The sequence below is a fragment of the Mytilus edulis genome, chromosome 14 (assembly GCF_963676685.1).
Source record: "Mytilus edulis chromosome 14, xbMytEdul2.2, whole genome shotgun sequence".
NCBI lineage: Eukaryota > Metazoa > Mollusca > Bivalvia > Mytilida > Mytilidae > Mytilus > Mytilus edulis.
Genome location: NC_092357.1, coordinates 29,279,974 through 29,302,255, shown reverse-complemented (window position 1 = coordinate 29,302,255; position 22,282 = coordinate 29,279,974). Strand labels below are relative to the sequence as shown.

At 33.2% G+C, this 22,282-nt stretch overlaps 1 protein-coding gene across 3 annotated transcripts in view; it reads right to left on the bottom strand.

The window, feature by feature from the left end:
• LOC139503640 (tyrosine-protein kinase JAK2-like) overlaps nt 1–11,663 on the bottom strand; it is a 54,232-nt gene extending 42,569 nt beyond the window's left edge. The window contains exons 1-3 of one of the 3 annotated variants that reach the window (XM_071293460.1): nt 11,504–11,663; nt 1,564–2,559; nt 1,023–1,184 (exon numbers count right to left, since the gene is read on the bottom strand). In XM_071293460.1, the coding sequence (XP_071149561.1) occupies nt 1,023–1,184; nt 1,564–2,484 (1,083 nt within the window). In that variant the 5' untranslated portion in view covers nt 2,485–2,559; nt 11,504–11,663. Of the gene's footprint in view, nt 1–1,022; nt 1,185–1,563; nt 2,560–7,523; nt 7,770–11,503 lie in introns of those variants that run through there. The other 2 variants (XM_071293462.1, XM_071293463.1) reach the window with 2 other exon arrangements.
• Between the last annotated feature and the right edge of the window lie 10,619 nt (nt 11,664–22,282).

Below are 22,282 nucleotides of genomic sequence, written 5' to 3'. Positions count from 1 at the left end.
TATAATGTACTCACCAGTGGTGTACCATTAGTTCTGTGGATTCTAACAGTCCAGGATTATAATGTTCTCACCAGAGGTGTCCCATTAGTTCTGTGGACTCTTATTCTAGGATTATAAAGTACTCACCAGTGGTGTACCATTAGTTTTGTGGACTCAAGAGTCCAGGATTATAATGTTCTCATTAGTGGTGTCCCATTAGTTCTGTGGACTCTTTACAGTTCAGGATTTTAGTGTACTCACCAGTGGTGTACCATTAGTTCTGTGGACTCTAACAGTCCAGGATTATAATGTACTCACCACAGATTAACCATTAGTTATGTGGACTCTAACAGTCTAGGATTATAATGTTCTCACCAGAGGTGTCCCATTAGTTCTGTGGACTCTTTACAGTCCAGGATTATAATGTACTAACCAGTGGTGTACCATTAGTTCTGTAGACTCTTACTCTAGGATTATAATGTTCTCATCAGTGGTGTCCCATTCGTTCTGTGGACTCTTACAGTCCAGGATTATAGTGTACTCACCAGTGGTGTACAATTAGTTCTGTAGACTCTTCCAGTTCAGGATTATAATGTACTCACCAGTGGTGTACCATTATTTAGGGGGACTTTTACAGTCCATGATTATAGTGTACTCACCAGTGGTTTAACATTAGTTATGTGGACTCTAACAGTCCAGGATTATATTGTACTCACCAGTGGTGTCCCATTAGTTCTGTGGACTCTAACAGTCCAGGATTATAATGTACTCACCACAGATTAACCATTAGTTCTGTAGACTCTTATAGTCCAGGATTATAATGTACTCACCAGTAGTGTTCCATTAGTTCTGTAGAATCTTAGTCTAGGACTATAATGTACTCACCAGTGGTATACCATTAGTTCTGTAGACTCTTACAGTCCATGATTATAATGTACTTACCAGTAGTGTTCCATTAGTTCTGTGGACTCGAAACAGTGTACTCACCAGATGTGTACCATTAGTTCTGTGGACTCAATAGTCCATGATTATAGTGTACTCACCAATGGTGTACCATTCGTTCTGTGGACTCTAACAGTCCATGATTTATTCATGTTGTTATTTCCAGTTTTCTTGTCTGCCATCATATAGTTATCATGATGTATATCAATTGACTGGAGCTCATCAATTGCGCAGAACAAAGATGGGACACTGCGATCTGATTGCTACAAAATTACCAATCAATGTCATGTATAATATTTACAAGTAGCATGTAGGTTCAATACATATTACATTGTAGTCATAATTTACTTTACAAAGGAATATAATTCACATGTTTGATGTTGGTTTCTGTATGTATGTATGTTCTGTGTGTTATATCATATGTTTTTACTAGTTTTGTCATATAGCTGTTTAGTTTACTTGGTGGATAATACTGTGCGAGCTCACTGAATATTAAAAGAAACATTATATAACCAAGATTAAGGAGTAAATTACTTTCAAACTATGTTTCCAATTTGCAACCATAATATTTTTAAGAAAGTCTGTTATTTTCACCTCATGTTATATAACACTTCTTATCAGGTCAAAACAGGAATGCCTTACCTCTCTAATAAAAACACCAAACCCATTTTGCGTATTGACTGTTATTTCCACTTTTCCCTCCATTTCAGCCCTTTTTGAAATATATCTCTCTCTAACGTCCATCATAAGTTCTTGGATATAATGTACCATCAAATCAACCGTAGTCGCAGCACGATTTTCCTTGCTGTATTCTGTTAACGTTGCCTTCATATTTTTTTCCAGTTTATAGTCCTTCCAACAGTTGTTTCGCTCTCTGCTAGGTAACACATGATTCAAGCTGGAATCTACTTCCTTCATCTTACCAAAATAACAACAACAATTTGAGTTTTTTTCATGGTCGATATGATCGAATACATTCTCCGGAGAATCACCATACAGCCTGGACATGATTAGTAAGTCTAACACTGCATTTCCTCTTGCTTTGCTTGATTGTACAAGCTCACCGTAAAAAGTATTCAATCTGTCAGAAACAAAGTCGTTTTTGACTTGGAAGAAGAGATAATGAACCAAGTAATTTACATGATTAGGACATTGGTCTTTGTCATAGCATAAACTCTGTATGATATGGCTTTGTAATTGACTTTTAACAGGCAAAAATCGTATTCGAAGGTATAAATTATTTAGTCCTCTGAATCCATCTTTCATACTGTCACTCAAACTCTTTCTTGGATTGAGCCATGTGCAAGTTTTTCTATCTTGATCGAAACAGGCCAATCCAAATAGATGGATAGCTGCTGGCCCGATAGTCTCGACCGGATATCTGTCCTGAAGAAGTTTGTAACACAGATCTTGTACAGGAAGTGAGAAATCCTCTGTTGGTACATTGTAGTTATCGGTTTTTATTCCGTGTAGTTTTATGTTAACTGACTGGTACTGGTCATTTCCAATCCCTCTCATGTATATGGCACCAGATTGTCTTAAACTACTATGATGATTCCCCATTGATGTTATTTGATGTTGTTATGGTAACTCAAAAATGTCAAGTGAATTCTGTTCTCTCTCATTCATTTAAAATTTCTACAACAAAAAATCTGGTATTAGTGATCATGAACCTGTTAAAGGTATGACAACACAGCAATTATTCTATTAAGAACTAGTTTCTCTTATTGGATAGCAAGATATCACATGAAATTTGTATTCTTCAGTAAAAAATTTAATCTGTCTTTCAAAAAAACAAAACAAGAATGTGTCCATAGTACATGTAGTACAAGGATGCCCCACTCGCACTATCATTTTCTATATTTAGTGGACCGTGAAATTGGGGTAAAAACTCTAATTTGGCATTTAAATTAGAAAGATCATATCATACATGTCAAAAGGAACATGTATACTAAGTTTCAAGTTGATTGGACTTCAAATTCATCAAAAACTACCTTGACCAAAAACTTTAACCTGAAATTTGCACTATCATTTTCTATGTTCAGTGAATCGTTAAATTGGGGTCAAAATTCTAATTTGGCATTTAAATTAGAAAGATCATATCATAAGGAACATGTATACTAAGTTTCAAGTTGATTGGACTTCAACTTCATCAAAAACAACCTTGACCACAAACTTTAACCTGAAGTGAAACAGACGGAAGAACGGACGGAAGGACAGACATACGGACGAACAAACAGACGCACAGACCAGAAAACATAATGCACCTCTACTATTGTAGGTGAGGCATGAAAACAGACCAACAATCCATCTGTTAAAGAATTTTTCATGGTAATGACCAGTGGGGCATGGTTTCTCTTTTAGTGACAACAATTTTAAATCAAAGTTGTCAGGTTGTTGGAATGTTTATCGTAGGTTTTTGTTAATTATAAAATTATAGAAAACTTTATTTATACGTATTCCTATATCATGTATATATACTGACATGACTGAAATATTGCACTTAAATGAATGGCAGTAACTTATAGTTATCACTATGACTGGTCTTCAGTCTTTCCTAAAGAAATTGTATCATAACTCCAGTGCTTTGAACAATTTGAAATCATGAGAATTTTTCAAAACATGGTAACCATGGTAACTGAATGAAATAAACATAAAATTTTCTACATCTAGGTCATTATTGCTGTCTTAGTCAATACCACTCCTTTGGTAGTCCATATGATAGTGACAAGTTTTTCATTAACTACATGTATAATACATGTATATATATCAAATAAGCCTATTAAGTCCAATGCCTCAGAGGTCCGTGTAACACTTATCAATTCAAAGTTTTAAAAAGTTTTGAAATTTTAGATTTTTGGAATTTTGATCAAAGTTTTAAAATATCAAAATTTCAAATTGTGTAAAAGTTTTGAAATTTTGAAATTTTAACCAAATTATGAAAATATTAAAATTTCAAATATCGTTTTTAAATTTAATAGTTTAGGAATTTGATCAAACTTTTAAAATACTAAACCTTACGTGCAATATTGATTATTTCACTTTTTGAAAGTTTGATTTTTTAAATTTTTGATTAAAATATCAAAAATAGAAAAGGGGCAAAAAGAGGGGTACCTGTAAAATGCGAAACGAAATAAAAGCGGAACGAAACGAAACAATATGAATTGAAAACATACTCAGATACTTAAAAGTTTATGTATGAAATAAAACCACAGACAGACAGTTGTAAGCGGTGAAAAATTGGATGACAAAATAAATATTTCTCAAAAGAAGAGAATTCATTTCAAAACCAGACGTACTGCTCTGACATTGGCCATTTTACTTGCTGATTTTTCTAGCACCCATATTTTAGGAGAAACAGGAGTAACAGTAAAAACTGAACAACTTGCAGTAGGTCAAATAGTATGATTAGGTTGAGCATGTATATATATTTTCTACTGATCTCTAAGCAATAAAAGGCTCAATACACGGTGTATTATCTCTTTTGATTAAAAATTTTTCTGTTTTGCTCTACGACTTCTTACTTTCTGCAATCATGTTGGCTAAAGAATATCATTTCATGTACATTATGAACGATCATCTTTAACGTTTTAATCTGTTCTTTGTAAGTTGTTGGCCCTAAATATTCAGCTTTGAGCGTTCCCTAAGAAGGTCGATCAAGAAAAGCGCTTCGGTCGTAACTTTTAACGTTTTGTTTTCATTTTTATCGGTTGTATGACGATCATAATTATATTGAGTTGTATCAATGATTATAGTTAATATTTTTTTGGTACTTAAAGCTCTGGTTTTGTAAAAGTTGAAACCTTTCATATCATATATAAACGTATGTCATAAACATTATTTTCACGAGCATTCATATTTATGTAATATTTGCCGCTGTACTACATTGCGCCCATCTAGCATTCATATTTATGTAATAGTTGCCACTGTACTACATTAAGCGCCCATCTATCCATTTGTAGGTGTCGGCATTTTGAAAATTGAAAATTCTGTTCAAGTTTATATCAGCGATAAATGGTAATCTTTTGGGGAATCCAATATATAGATAGTCACTTCTTTTTACTTTGATACTACCAAGAGGGGCTTCGATAATGGTACATTAAGATATTCTGATCCCCAATTTGATAAAAAATTAAATTCCGCTGTGCCAGCAGAGGACAAAAGAAAAATTCTGAATCCAAATTTTCTCCATGCCTTATAGTGTTAAATTTTGAAGCTGACAAGTTGATTAATAGCGATGTAAAACTTAATAAAATTGTTAGCGCTTCGACAAACAATCACACCACAGTTTTAAAGTTAAATGGTTGCTCTCTTATAGACAACGTTTGGACTGGTTATCATATACGTAGCTCCATTATGGGTCCTAAATCAACCACTGTTTTTAAATAGTAAATAAAAGGAAAGGGATTTTTTTGTATTAAGGGATATTATTGTTCCGCATTTGCATATTGTTATTTGAGCATTTTTAAGTTATCGTACGACAATCGACTTTAAGCAAACTAAAAGAACACATGTACATCCAGTCAGAATGGGGCGTGTAAAGAGAAGCCACACTGTCAGCTGCATGATGGATTTTTCCATTTTTGGCCGTACACCAATGTTGCTCTCGAAACACCAGTACAATGTAAAACGCTGAATTTTAAGTAAAGAATTCACCTGCGGAACGCTGAACTGAAATTTGAAAGTCAAGAAAAATAAGAACCGAAACAATTGAAGAGGTGTTTGGCCAAAGTGAAGTTAAAACATATCAAAATCCATCTATAAGGGCTACTTTGTCCAAGGAAATTGAATCCTACGTTTCTTCGTAATTTGTATGTAAACAACCTATTTTAAATTATCGATTTTTTGTTGCCAGTGACAAATATTTCATGAATGTTCCGGAACAAATTAGCAATAAATGCAACAGGGAGAGAGTGTGCATAATGAAGACATATAAAACCTTTCAATTAGTTTAATTGAGGTCTGGAGCTGGCGTATGGCAGTAACTGCTAGCCTTATATATAGTAGTCCTTTGTTAATTTATTAGCATTGTCATTTTGATTAGTTTCTTTTGTTTCCTATTCTGACATAGGACTTGTATTTCCTTTTCTAGTGCGTTTTACTGTTCGTATTACTGTGTGTTTTTCATTCTTTATTGGCTAGAGGTATAGGGGAGGGTTGTGATCTCACGAAACATGTTTAACCCCGCCGCATTTGTGCGCCTGTCCCAATTCAGGAGCCTCTGTCCTTTTAAGTCTTGTATGATTTTAATTTTAGTTCATTGTTAAATTTCGGAGTTTAGTATGACGTCTATAATCACTGAACCAGTACACTTTTTTTGTCTAGGGGCCAGCTGAAGCACGCCTAGCACAACATTCATTGCGACACTATACATTAAGTATTCCTTCCGTATCATTTCTTGGAACTGAAATAAATCATAATAGGCAATATAGTATCGTCATGCAATCGATAAAAAAAGAAAACAAAACGTTTAAAGTTGCATGCGACCGAAGCGCTCTTTCTGGATCTACCTTTACCAGGAACGTCAAAAAGGCGAATAATACTATTTATTTACTGCGAGTTGGTCAGTTTTCACTGATACTTCTAAATGTTGGGCACTCGGAACACCAAATATATAGCTCTAAATTATTTATCTCAAACGCTAACCTTATATAAGAGATTTAAATCAACTTATTTGATTCCGATTTAAATAGGGTTTTTTTATTGATAGATGCATTACCTTAAAATTTCAGGATACTGTTATCCCATGTGATGTCTAATATGTTTCATAAAAAAACCCGACTTCTTCTTTTCATTATTTATCTTGTAATTAAAATTGATTTGATATATTTCGTGCTATTTATTTATAACTAAGAATGATTGTTATCAGAGCCGTGTTTACATCAGTGTTTACAGCCTCTTTTCGCCCCTTTTCTAATTTTGATATTTTAATCAAAAATTTTAAAAATCAAACTTTCAAAAAGTGAAATAATCAAAATTGCACGTTAGGTTTAGTATTTTAAAAGTTTGATCAAATTCCTAAACTATCAAATTTATAAACGATATTTAGAATTTTAATATTTTAATAATTTGGTTAAAATTTCAAAATTTCAAAACTTTTACACAATTTGAAATTTTGATATTTTAAAACTTTGATCAAAATTCCAAAAATCTAAAATTTCAACACTTTTTAAAACTTTGAATTGATAAGTGTTACACGGACCCTCAGACTAGTAACATGACCAAAAATTTAATCAAACACAGACACAAATATGCCAGCATTGGCGGATCCAGAGGGGGGCGGGGTCCGTGGTTGGAACCTTGCCGTTTTTTGGGCCAATCAATGCATTTGAATGGGGACATATAGTTGGAACCACCCCCCTTTGTCCTGGGTTGGGGACCCCCCCCCCCCCCCTTTTTTTTTAAATGGTTGGAGATATATGGAAAATATCTGATAGACACTAGCTAGCAATAAAGAAATGGTACCATAGATAAGGCAATGATCATGATGATAAATGTCCAGTATTATACATGTTATGTATTCATGTACATAAATTTATCAGACCAGATTCTAATCTTAAAAATGTGGGTCCATCTTAATTGGATTTAAATATATGTCTTACCTGTAAATTTAAGGTCCATTCAATCAGTTGAATCAAGAAATTTTCATTAAAAATAAATCCTATCAAACAATTATTGCTACATCTGTTAAATTCCTTAGTTTGTAAAGTCATGAAAGTCAAATTATTTCCAAAAAATCTGAGCTGGTTTAGCAAATACTGGACACAATATGGAGTAAAAACCAAAGACATAATATCTCTTTATTAGCATGTATTTGTAAATGTTGCAATTGCTCTTCATTAATTTGAGAGGCCCCTCATGGGGGGGTCCTAGTAATCACATAATCACCATTTTTTTGCCAATATAATCACATAATCATTAATATTTGCTTATCTTTAGTAATCAAATAATCATAAACTAAAAATACAGTCCTAGGTAATCAAATAATCATGAAATATTTGGCTTAATAATCAAATAATCATTAAAAAAACGGCCAAGTAATCACATTATCAAAAACCCCATGAGGGCCCTCATTTGATAAAGTACTCTGCTTTATGGATAGGCAACCTTTACATGCTATACAAGATTCCTCTCCCAAGTGAATTTTAAACAATGTTTTCATAAAGTTCTATTAAACAAGGAGAACAATACTTAACTTTGTTAAAAGGAAATCCATTCTATTTGTTATTGAATTGTATCAGTTATTTGTCAATTTAAATGATTATTTTTCATTGTGATTTTCACAACAATGTAAAACAAGGAAGTAAAAAGTAACCTAGTCCAAATGACAACACTGAAGGAAATTGAACTAGGTCAACTATAAATAGTTTATGAATTAACTGACAGTGGGCATCAGCTTAATTTATTAAAATTATAGCCACTTTATTTATTCTGAATAATTATTTTTTGGGGGGAAGGGTTAAACATTTTAAATGCATTAAAATGTAAGAAAAATTATATATACTAGAACACACCCGTGATATCGCGGGTCCGTGATTGAATTAAAGTATATAACTATGCGTAAGCCTTATTTCAGTATTGGTATTGTCATCTGATAAAGTCATGCCGATTATAAGATACACAGTTTTCTCTGCTTTCAAAACCAACTGTTTGAACCCGTCGACCTGGAACTTACCAATTATTGGTAATATTAATTATTTGGAAAACAAAATTAAAGGTCCTGAAATGGAGTATTTTTTAATCAACAGCATTATCCTATATTTGTTATAAATAAAGTTGAATTCTTTTATTCGCTGGTTTACGTCATGCCCGCTAACAAATTGAAAACTGTACCATGTGTACCTTATTTTAAGTCCAGATTTTTTGTATTCGTATTGTTATCTTAGAAAGTCTTACTGATTGAAATGGAACAATTTGACAATGATTGAATTTAGTAGTGTCAACCCTGTGATTATGACCTGTGTACATTGTATATAGCAAAATCCTAAATACACCGTTTGGTGGTGCGCCTGTCAGATGCGGAACGTACAGATAAGGTAATAGATCACAGGTGAATTATATACTATTTGTATCGGTATGGGATTCCACCCTGAACTTGTTAATTATTGGCAATATTAATTATGTGGAAAACAAAAGGGTCTGGAGTGGTGTAATTTTTAATCTACACCATTGTCCTATATAAGCTATATATAAAGTTGAATTCTTTGATTTGTCGTTTTTACCCGATGACAGCTGACAAATTGAACCTCGTTATTTTAGTATTATAGATATACATAACACTTAGATTTTACTTTTTACAACAAACAGGCTATTATCTAAACTTGAAATTATTTTTAATAATGGGCAATGATGGAATTTGCATAATTTCTTGTGCTTGAAATTTTAATTAAATTCCATGTTCAAAATTCTGTATTTTAATGTTCTCTGCTGCACACAACACTTTCTATTACAAAGAAGATAGAACATTTTCAATAGAATGTACTGTGCTGCGCACAACACTATCTATAAAAAATATATTGTATTGAAAGTGTTATGTGCCACTCATAACATTATGATACAGAAAAAACATTGAATTCATTGATTAGCATAGATACATTTTGTACATATATAGAATAACCATACATTGTCTCGAAACATAAATGTTATTTGTACAAGGCAATTGTTGGCATCTGACCTAAGTCCGGAATCTGATGTTCAGTAGTTGTTGTTTGTTGATGTGGTTCATAAGTGTTTCTCGTTGCTCGCTTTTTATATAGAATAGATCGGTTTTTTTTCCCGTTTGAATGGTTTTACACTAGTAATGTTTTGTGAACCTTTCTAGCTTGCTGTTCAATTTGAGCCAAAGCTCCATGTTGAATACTGTTATTTGACCTACTAGTAATGGTTTACTTTTATAAATTGTGACTTGGATGGAGAATTGTGTCATTTGCACTCTGACTCATGCCACATCTTCTTACATGTCTTATATCTAAATATAAACATGAAATTTTGATTTTGTTAACAATTCCTAAAAAAAAAAACTAAATAAAAAATCTCTGTATTAAAAGTTTAAAGATTTTCTTCAAAAATCTTGGTTTTATTTGCCAAAAAATCCCCAAAATCCCCTTTTACTATAAAATGCAATGAATCAAAAAATATTCATGCATTGGACGAAGTTTTCCCTCAGTATATGTATTAATTGGGCCAACTCCTACTATATTATATACTATCTTTGCTGTTTTATACTATTTCAGTTTGAAAAATTTGTAACTAACCATGCTAAAAGGGCTACAGACATGACTGAAGGGGTCATAAACCTAAAAGTTTCAAAACATACCTATTGTAATGTACTGTTATACCACTGTCCAAGGTTAGGGGGAGGGTTGGGATCCCGCTGACATGTTTTACACCGCCACATTATTTATGTATTTGCCTGTCCCAAGTCAGGAGCCTGTAATTCAGTGGTTGTCGTTTGTTTATGTGTTACATATTTGTTTTTCATTCATTTTTTTATATAAATAAGGCCGTTAGTTTTCTGGTTTGAATTGTTTTACATGGTCATATCAGGCCTTTAAGAAGTCAAAACATGTATTTATCATAAAATGAGTTTTCAATTTTAGACTTATCTAAGTCATAAAATGACAGACTTATTTAGGTCTATTTATGTTGATGAAAAAACTTAATTTCACTTGGTGGCCAAGCTACACAACCTATGACAGCAAAAACCTGTCTGAGAGTTCACAAGGACTTGAGCTATCTATATGTAATTGTCTAATTGAACATCCTTGCTAAACACAGATGTTTTTCCTCATTAAGTGTAGTTCCAGGTGGTTGCATTGTAAGGTTAATTAACATTATCTCCGATTTTTTAGGCTCTCATTCATATTTTTCTTTAGAAGACAAAGTATTGTCTTTCAATGTTGTCATTATTTGATTTAGATGCATGACCTCCTTATAAATATGCGTGGGTCTTGAAGTTAACCAATTTTGATCACTTATCGACTTGTAGGAGTCGATATTTGCAACTTTTTGATTCTGGTCAATTATTTCTTGCTTAACAACATTTGACTTATGTAAGTCGTATTTTGTCTTGCATTAAAGGGAGACTAATCCTAAAACTTACAAATTTAGACCTCTATGAGTCAAAATCAGATTCAGACTTGTTTATGTCTGAGCTCTGACTGAAGGTGAGTATGCGATACAGGCTTTGCTCATTGGTGAACAATTGGACTCTTGTGGAGATTTGTCTCATTGACAATCACACCACATCTTTCTTTTTTTTTTATATATATTTCATGACAACATGTCATAATTTTGGACTTAGAGAAAACACTGCATGAGCATGTCGTGTTTCATTTTTTCTTTAGGCCTTAATATTTTCAAAAGATACTTATGTCAACTCGTCATGCACCAATGTATTAAAAGCAACGTATATGTAATATTGATGCTGGTTAAACCACACCTTTAAAGAAACATCGTAATTCACTTGTTGACAAATGTCAAATGAACAGTTTTTGTTGATCACTGCTGACAGTTGAATTTATTAAATAAATATCAAATTAGTTAATGACAGTCAGTATCAGATTTAGATAAAGCTACTCACATCATTCCTTTACAAAGTAAACAATCTTAAAGACTGAGATCACAGTCTGTCAGTTGTTGTTCTTAAATTTTCATCGTTTGTTTTCTGAAAGTAGAATCAGGACGAGAATTCCTGGAAGTGCATAATCTAAAATAGAGAAAAAGCTCAAGACATTCCGAAAGGAAAAGTCTGGGATCTGGTCGTATCAAGTATTTGCAACCTTCGTGTAGTGAGTTAGGGTCCCAGACTAATATTAAGATTACCTATAATAAGTGGGTGACTCCGAACCAGATATGCACAACCCGTAAATTGTTATGTTACTTGTACAGCTTACGACGAAATTTCAAAACCTCTAGCAAAAAAAGGTAATAATAATATTTTATAATTACAATAAAAACAAATAAAATTATAATATTATACTAGAAAAAAAGAAAAGAAAAATACACCACCCTAAAATAAATACACTGAAAGAATTTTTTTTCAAAATAACGAAAAGCACAAAAACAGGCAAACGAACAAAGAAAACATCCGAAACAAAAATCTCGACTACTTTGAATCATTCTCCTATAGTTTTGTAAAAAATCATCATCTTGGCTTACAGCAGAATCGGCAAAGTTAGTTTTGAAATACTGAAAAGTCAGTTCTTTGCATTTACAATTTTTTTGATAAGTTTGATATTAACAATATTGCATACAATTTACGAAATTCTTATATACAATGACAGTTTCAACAAATCCAGTATATGTCATTTTTGGAGCATGTATTAGTTCGACGCATTTTTGGCGAAACCACTCGATTGATCACACTCGATTCAAGCAGCCATAACAAACCAGTGATGCGGCATTTTACACGTTTGAATTGCATACTCTTCAATTCCATTCTGCACTTTTTTTAAGATAAAAATTTGAGTCTACATATTGTTTTAGTTTCGATTTAAACCCATCCGAAGTTTGAAAATTTCCACCCTAAACAAATTTGGTAATAGGAATCACTTCATTCCTTGTTCAAAGTATAATGACAGTAATATAAGGGTAGGTATACATGTGCAGTTAAGGTATCAGGTCCGTTCGCGCCCAATACACTTTCGCACCCTACACGTTCGCGCCCAATTTTTATTGGTTTTGTGTTTAATAACTTTGTACCTTTGACAGATGTAAATGAACTTGACAGGTTTTCTGACGAGTTACTAAATAATTTCGAGCCATATTTTGTAACACATCAAGCTGCAGAGGCTGACAGAATATCTGATAGCCTGACAACTGACATAAGACATAAAGCTTTATTTAGAGTCGGTATAAGCAAGCAATTACAAACATAAGCTCTGAAGAGCTTTTAAAACCGACATAACAACAAATAAAACAAAACATACATATCGAGTCATGCACACAACATTAAACATATAAAGCAAGAGTTCAATCAGTATATAAACATGCAGCACAAAAGTTCTTTAAGCATCTTACAAGTTTAACACATACTGGTACATGCAATTATGAGATAAAAACACAAAAGCACAAATGAAATGGTTTGCACATAAAAAGCATAAAAGCACATTAAGTTTCTAAAATTAGCACAAAAGCAGCAGAAGCACTATAGTAAAGATATTAGAATAAATTTGCCATGCTGAAAATAAAGCAACAAAACAAAAAAATAATAAGCAGAGATTAACTGGTTTTGCAGGCAAAGCATTGGCATGAGCTGCCAGACCAAGAATTTATCAAGTTCTTGAATTGATTTAAAGATGATTGCTTACGAAGCTCATCTGGCAGCTCATTCCAAAGCCTAGCACCTGCATACCTGAAAGATTGTAGGCCATATGCAGTTGTTCTTACATGTGGTAGATCTGCTGTATTCTGGTATCTGAAAGAGTAAGTGTTTTCCTTTAAGTGAATCAAATCATGGAGATAAACAGGACAATCTTTATTTATAATTTTGAAAACTTCAATCGCCAAAGATCGCATTCTTCTTACTTTTAAAGATGGTAATTTTGATTTGCAGAGTAGATCTTCATAACTTGCTGAATGGTCTTCGTAGATAAACCTTAGTGCTCTCTCTTGGATTTTCTCTATCTTTTTTGTATTTACCTCCCCACAAAAGTGCCAAACTAGTGGGCAGTAATTAAAGTTGGACATTATGAAAGAATAATAAATTGTTAATTTTCCGAGTTTAGTCAGGTGTTTACCTATTCTTTTTAATACATTTAATTGTTTGGATGCTTTTTTACATATTATAGAGACATGTTCATTGAAATTTAGTTTAAAATCTATTGTTACACCTAGCAGTTTAACGTTATCTTCACACTCTATTTCATTACCTTCTAATTTAAATTTTAGGTTTTTGTCTTTAGTTTTTTTACCTACAGCTATTGCCTGAAATTTTTCTGGATTTGCTTTCATTTTATTTATTGAGAACCAGTTTATCAAAATTTTACTTTCTTCTTCTAAAGTTTTAATTAATTTATCTAAATTGTTATCTGCGTATGAAAGGGTGTTGTCATCTGCATAATTATAGAGTTCACTTTTATGAATAAAATAGAAAATGTCATTTAAAAAAATATTAAATAATGTTGGCCCTAATATTGACCCTTGTGGCACCCCTTTAAACATTGTTTGCCAATAGCTTGAATTAGTACCTACTTTAACACACTGTTTTCTATTAGTTAAATAGCTTTCCAAAAGTTTAAGAGATGTGGCAGACACACCATAAGATTTTAATTTTAGTAGGAGGAGGTCATGGGGTAGGCAGTCAAAAGCCTTGGACAAGTCCATTAATATAGCTGCTAGCCTACATATTTATTCTGATCTAAAGCCTTTTTCCAATCTTCAATTATTTTTAATAAAGCGGTTTGGCATCCATATCCTTTTCGAAAAGCTGACAGAAAAATGTGGAAAAATGAATTAAAATATTCAACAAGTTGATTTTCTATAGACCTCTCAAAAATTTTTGAAATCATGGGCAATATACTTACAGGTCTATAGTTTCCTTTATCAAGAGTGTTTGATTTTTTATGCAGGGGTATTACTTGTGCTTCTTTTAATTTATCTGGGAAAACAGCTGATTCAAATGATTTATTTATTATTTTAGAAATTGGATTGGATATTTCAGATTCGGATAATTTTAGTATTTTTGAAGATATTCCATCTTTTCCTGTTGCCTTTTTGATGTTAATTTTATTGATTTGTTTTTTAACAAACTCTGGATCTACTGGGCTAAAATTTAGTTCTTCTTTTTCTGGTTTATTTTCTTTTATAATTTTAATACTTGGATGATGTTCATCTATTACAGTCTGTTTTAGAAACAAACGAAAACTCAAATATGGTCCCACCAGCACATACAATTTTATCCATTAAAGCTGATAATAACCACTCTCATGCAGAAGTAAGTGCACGTCAGACGGGTACTTATAAAGTGAGAAACGGAATCGAAACGAAACGAAACGAAATATAACGAAACGAAACGAAATACAACGAAACGAAACGAAATATAACGAAACGAAACGAAATGAAAAAATGAAGAAACGAAACGAAACGAAATGGAAAATGAAGAAACGAAATATAACGAAATAAACGAAATAGGCCTATATATAATATATCTTTTACATTGTTATAGGAGGTTAGGATTTTGATTTTAAAAAGGTGGTGTAATTAATTGGTTTTTTTTATTCCAAGTTCCGAGGTTCCGAGTCCAAGTTAAGGGGGCTACCATTTGATTAATTTTTTTTTTTTTTTGGGGGGGGGGGAGGAGAGGGCTATGATGAAATAAAAAAAAAACCTGCAGGACAGGGATTTGAGTCTAAAAAAGGCAAGACAGGATTGTTTAGTAAAAAAGAAGGCAGGATGAGCAACTGGGCCAAAAAACGGGATAAATTTATATAAAACAGGCAGGACCAAATATAGTGAAAAATAAAAAGGTAGGACAGAGATTACAACTAAATAAAATGCAGGACCAAAAAAATTCATCCTAGCCCATAAAAATCAAATGGTATCTCCCTAAGTTTGAATTGGCGAAGTTGTATTTGACAAGACATTAAAAATGTGAAATGCTAACGGCTGACGAGTAGCCATAACGAAACCCAAATTGAACTGAAAAAGAGATCTGAGGTGAACGTTCTGTGTTACTCCCTTTTTTACCAAACATGAATTTGAATGGAGATTTAAATTTGGAATGTTTTTCTCCTGGGTTGGAGACCCCTTCAATCTTTTGAAAATGACTGGATCCGCTGCTGACGTCGATGAGAAAGAAAATCAACATACCTAGATGGTCAGAAAGAGTCCACCATGTTTAAAGTGATTAACAAATATCTACATCGTGTTGCAAGCTGATTATCTCAATATTGAAACATCTTACTGACAGCAATTCGGACTTGTGTGTAGATTAAACCAATATCTTTGGTTAAGTTGCTTTCAAACTGAACCATGAAATCATTACTTTTGAGTGTAGTTACTTTTGAAAGTAGTTTAGTCCGACATATAGACAACGTTCTGTTCATCAGACTAGACTACTCTAAAGGGCGGGTGGATTCGTTTGAATTGTTTTACATTTATTATTTCAGGCCTTTTATAGCTGACTATGCGGTATGGTCTTTGTTCATTGTTGAAGGCCGTACGTTGACCTATATTTGTTAATAACTGTGTCATTGGGTCTCTTGTTGTCTTATTGGCAATCTCACCACATCTTTTTTGTATGTACAAAATCATTCCTTTCCCTGAAATCTAGTAGAACAATTGCTTAAAGTATCTCTGAAACAAACTCAGTGACATGACATAATTTGGACTTTGACCAATGAACCATGAAAATCAGGTCAAGGTCAGATGACATTTTTTAAACGGCAATTTTCATCTTATTAGCATCATATAAACCAAATTATTGATAAAGTACACCCCTTATAATGAACTATAGAAATGGGGTCCAAGTCAGATGATACCTGTTATTTGAATACAGCAAATATAGTGCACCTAATGCTTAAAATATAGGCGATATGGATTTGAACACGAAAACTTAACACTGACGTGCATGCAGATTTTAAAAGACACTTAATTGTGTATATTTTGTATGCATGCACCTGTCATGCCTGTCCTGGATTATTTAGGAGCCTGTTGTTCATGTGGTTGTTGTAGTTCATATGTGTTTTCTGTTTCTCGTTTTGTATATATTGTATTTTGTCGCGGATCATACATATTCTGAAGTGTTGATATTGTTTAAATCGCGTCTTTTTCATAGAGTTAATATTTTATAGCGTCTTTTTATTTTATAATGTTTAACTTCTGTCTAAGGTTAGGTTGAAGGTTGGCGAGCCTGTTAAACTGTTTAAACCAGATGCATATTCAATACTACTGTCAGTAACCTGTTGTTCAGTGGTTGGTGTGGTTCAAAGGGGTTTCTCGTTTTCTATATTTTGATTTACTTGTTTAAAGTTTGTATTCAATGGCAATTTTGGGGACTTTATATGTAGCTTGCTGTTTAGTGTTAGCAAAGACTCTGTTTTCAAGTCAATGCTCATTGAACTGTTATTTTAAAATGCATTGCGACTTGGATGGAGAGTTGTCTCATTGACACTCAAACCACATCTTAATTATATAGCGTTGGTTTTTTAAATAGTTTTACATTGATCATTTTTGACCCTTTATATCTTGTTCGGTGATTGTTCATGAGTTCGTATTGAAAGGCCGTACTCTAACCTATAATTGCTAAGTTAAACTACACTGTGGCTTGGATAAGAGTTGTCTCATTCGCACTCATACAACATTTTCTGTTTAAAATCAAAATCCTAACCTCCTATAACAATGTAAAAGATATATTTTATATAGGCCTATTTCGTTTATTTCGTTGTATTTCGTTTCTTCATTTTCCATTTCGTTTCGTTTCTTCATTTTTTCATTTCGTTTCGTTTCGTTTCGTTGTATTTCGTTGCGTTTCGTTGTATTTCGTTTCGTTTCGTTATATTTCGTTTCGTTTCGTTTTGTTTCCGTTTCTCACTTTATAAGTACCCACGTCAGACTGCCATTTGGTCTCTGTAACTCTCCAGCTACTTTTAGTAGAGTTGTACGGTTAGTTTTGCAGGGTTTAAATTGGGAGGAGTGTTTGGCATATCTGGATGATGTCATCAGTTTGGGTTATAGTTTTGAGGATCATCTACAGAAGCTGAGGCATGTATTAGAGCGATTCAAGCAGTATCATCTCAAGTTGAAACCATCAAAGTGTAATCTGTTCCAACAAGAGGTAAAATTTCGGTAAGATTGTAAACAAGGATGGAATCTCAATAGATCGTAAAAACATTGATACGGTACAGAAATAGCCAGTTCCAAAAAGTAAGAAAGAACCAGAAACATAATATGTGGGATTTGCTAATAACCACAGGGAACATGTCTTTTTGTGTCTCATTATTGCGCTCTGACCGCACCTTTACATGTCCTAACAGGAGGAAAAGAGTTTAAATGGGAATCAGAGCATCAAGATGCCTTTAATAGCATTAAGAATGCATTAACTACACCACCTGTATTGGGATATCCTGATCATAACTTTCCATTCATTTTGGATACTGATGCTTCTGAAAATACTATTGGAGCAGAATTGAGTCAAAATCAAAATGGTAAGTGTGTTACGGTAAGCTATGCAAGTAGGGTATTGCCACCAGCTGAGAGAAAATATTGCACCACAAGGAATGAACTTCTAGCAATAGTAGCCTTTACCAGACAATATCGTCACTATCTACTTAGTACCGTTTCACAAAGCCTTCGTAGCTCTACGTGTCATCGTAAGTCCATCGTAAATAAATCGTAGGATTTACAGCCGTTTCATAAAGCCGTCGTAAGTTAAGATGATCGTAAATAATGCGTAAATCCTGGCGTAACTTACTACAGCTATACCCAGTCGTAACTCCATCGTAGTTTTTCTACGAAAATGAATTAATCCATCTAACATGGCTGCAGCGTTCTTTATTCTTGGTCACTTTGAGATGCCTCAAATGTTAGAAGACGAAGAAGAATCTTCAATATTATAGAACTACACTTAAAGTCTTTCTTCGTTTGTTTATTTGTATATGCAAGCAACTTACTTAATGCAAATCTAAGGTATAATATTAATCATTGTTTACTCATCTTATGTCCTACCGGCGTACGTCTTAAAAAACAATTTAATAAATAGGCTTTCTATCACGTCCGCGTTCTGAAATCTATTTATAATTATATCACTACAGGCACAGTGGTAATCGATAAAACGTTTAAAGAAGGATGTTTTATTCCCATTTTTAAAGTTATGTGTACAATATAAATCTGAAATCAGTGTTTCACAGTCAAAACAAGATAATAATTATTTTTTTTTGTTATTTCGGCCAAAAAAGAAATGTCTTTTTTTTTTTTAAATTAGAATATCGAAATAAATATCTGACTGTAATTAGTTTCGTGGTTAATGGAATTTATTGCAACTATTTAGATATGTTACTGTATGCCTTTCTAGTGACTATTTTTGGATCGAGTTTAATGTAGATCATATATACCAAAACTAATAGGGGGAGGGGTAAGCTGCAGATCAATAAGACTTTGTGTAGATGCGACATGTCTTAAAAAATTAATACAGTAGAAAAAAATGGAAGGGGGAGGCGGGAAGTTAAAGATTGAAAAGCGAAGCATTTTTTTCTGTTTACCTTATATTTTTTTTTATTTAGAGACATTGCCACATGCACCTGTTTCTATCAATGGGAAGGTCGACTATCAATATGTAATATATATATGGATTGTCGACCTTCCCATTGGTAGATCGAAACAAGTGCCTGTGCACATCTCTCCTCAGTCCATCTTCTTTTAAGCATAATATTTAGGGAAAGAAAGACAATTATTCTATATACACAATAGCCGTTTTAGCTATACAAAACTGTTGGAAATGTAGGTTATACGTTATTAAGACAGCAATCAAATGACAAAGACAAACTAAGGACATCCAGTAGGTACGGAAGCCGATAAGGGCCATTCAAAAAAAAAAAATTGTCGTAATTAAGGTCTTTCCTTTTACTAAAGGGAAAGACCTTACTGTATTTCTTTTGTTTATTATTATTATTCTTCCGTTAAACTTTGACAAATTTAGCCGCGTTAACCGTAAGACGTGTCGCTTTCATATTCACACTTTGTATAGGTGTCATGAATACCTATCTGGAACTCACCCTGTGAGTCGAAATATTTTGTCGGTTCGGAGTAATCCCTCCGAAACCCAAAAACCTTGTTATCGTTCCAACACCATAACCGTAATAGGTAGAAAAAAAACAAAGGGTGAAATTTGTTCAGGACCAGACCCCGGTTCTTCGTTACATTTGGATCGAAAAGATTCAACGACTCATTGGTAGGGTTATGCCCCTCTGAAAATTAACCGGTGTCGGTTGACCACCAAAACTCAGAAACCGTAAGTCGTAGACACCTAGGATCTTCACCAATCATCATCAATTAATGTATCTTTGAAAAATACCTCAAGGTCAAATTTGTATGTTGACCTTGACCTTTGACCTAACACCTTGTTATGGGATAATCTCAGAAACCATTATACTTACAGAAGTTTTAAATAGTGGAAAATGTTTGGGTCATTTTGGCGCAACTTTGTTACATTTTGACCGAAGAGATTTGACCTTTCTGTAAGGGGCATAACCCCTGATTTCGGTTTCTGAAAAGACAAAATCAGCTTTTACTATATAACCAAAGGTCCTAGACCCATGGGATCTTCAGCAATGACATTTGGGACTAATGACCTTGACAAAGGTCACAAGGTCAAAGGTCAAGGTCAAGTCCCAGATAGCTAATTATGTGTTTTTGACCTTATTTTAAGGATTTTTAGTGTGTTTTAAAGCTTTTTAAGGTTGACCTTGACCTTTGACCTTTCAAATTTTTAGTCGATATCTCAAAAACGGTTACTCTTACAGAAATAGTAAACAGTGAAAAATGTTTGGGTGACTAAGGCACAACTTTTCTACATTTTGACCGAAAGGATTTGACATATTCTTAAGGGGCATAACCCCCGTTAACGGTTTCTGAAAAGGTAAAATTAGCTTTAACTCTTGAACGAAAAGTCCTAGACCCATGGGGTCTTTTATAATGACATTGTGGACCAATGACCTTCACAAAAGTTACAAGGTCAAAAGTCAAGGTCATGTCCAAATTATCGAATTTGTTGTTTTTGTCATTTTTTAACGGTTTTGTGTGTGTTTGAGAGCTTTTCAATGCATTCTACGACTATTGGAACATGTACATTACATTTCGAAAAGGAAAGACCTCTCAATTGTTCAAGAACAATTGACATTTTAATTACGACATATTTTTTTTTTTTGAATGGCCCTTATCGGCTTCCGTAAGTAGGCAATATAGTATAGTATAGTTTTCAACAATATAGATAGATGTCTATGTTCCACACCGTATGCGTACTTTTTCAAAATACGCATACGTCGGACTGTTCGCGTACGGTCTGCCAGATTTTAAGAAGTTGGTCAAGTTTTAATACAAATAAATATATTACAGATCAACATGACATAAATCTCGAATTGATATAAAAAGTTCAATTGTAATTGAAATAAAAACTTGTTGTTTTGACTATTTTAATAGGTCGCGTAAATTTAATCTGGTAAACTCCTGTATTTAGCATGAAATCCAATATTGCTCACTGAATTGAAGACATAATGTGGGTGCAAAGTTTTTAGAATATTAAATGTATTTATCAATGTTATAAAGAACACGTGTATTTGTTGTGACATTTGTCACATGACTAGATATACCGGTTTGAAGGTATTCTCTATAGAGTAATGAGTATTTCACGAGCTAATATAAGCGGGAAGAATTGTAACGGTAAATATATGTGTAGTTATTTGTCATTCGACGCTTGCATTTCGGACAGTTAAGTCTGGTCATTTGACCCCACCCACCCACCCACTTTTATTTTGTCAATATTGAAAATTGATGTATTCATGCTTAAGATTTATGTGGATGTTTTTTAAGATTATACGTGCTTGAAAAGATTGTTAACAAAGATATTTCTTTTGTAGATTGTGTATAATTGGAAAATGATATGTTGAACATGTTGAAGCAGCGGCTACGGGCGTGCAGACAAACATTGTAAATAAATGAATAAATATGCTTAACTGTACTGTCCAGGCGAGCTGATATCCCAAATAGTGTTTGGTTTTTTATTTATAAATATTTTATGTTCGTTTGAGTTGACGAACAAGAACATAAGAACTTTTCTAGAAAAAACGTCAAAACAGCTGTTTCCTTGTGAGACAACAGGTCAATTTCTAGTTTCAATATAAAAATGAAATTTGATAGAAACGATACTAAAAAATAACATTAAATCGCAATTCTCCGAATAATGTAACAATTTAGAAAAAAAAGGAAGAAGCCTAAATGTAAAAAAAGTTAATAATTTAAAATTACCAATTTTTAACTACATAAACGCGTATTTCCCGCTTTTCGTTACACTACAAGAAACTTTCCTAGGAGCCGTGGATTGCGGAATATCGTAGACGTATATTCCCAAAATATTCACGTAATTTGATGGCGTCGTGTGTTAAAACAGTTATTGGCCAATCAAATCGGTATATATTATTTAATACTCACGGTTGGGAACCCCTTTAACCCAAACTCCTGCGTCGTAAAAATTACATGCTTTGCATATTCTTTAGCTTTTATATACTTAGAAGGCAACCCTTTTTGTTGGTTGGTTGTAGCATAATATTCTCATGCACCGACTTTTAAAAGAGACCACCAAAACTCTCTTTGTGGATACTCTTATAGTATTAAGCATCCTATCCCGCTAATAGGCGCTTGCATATCA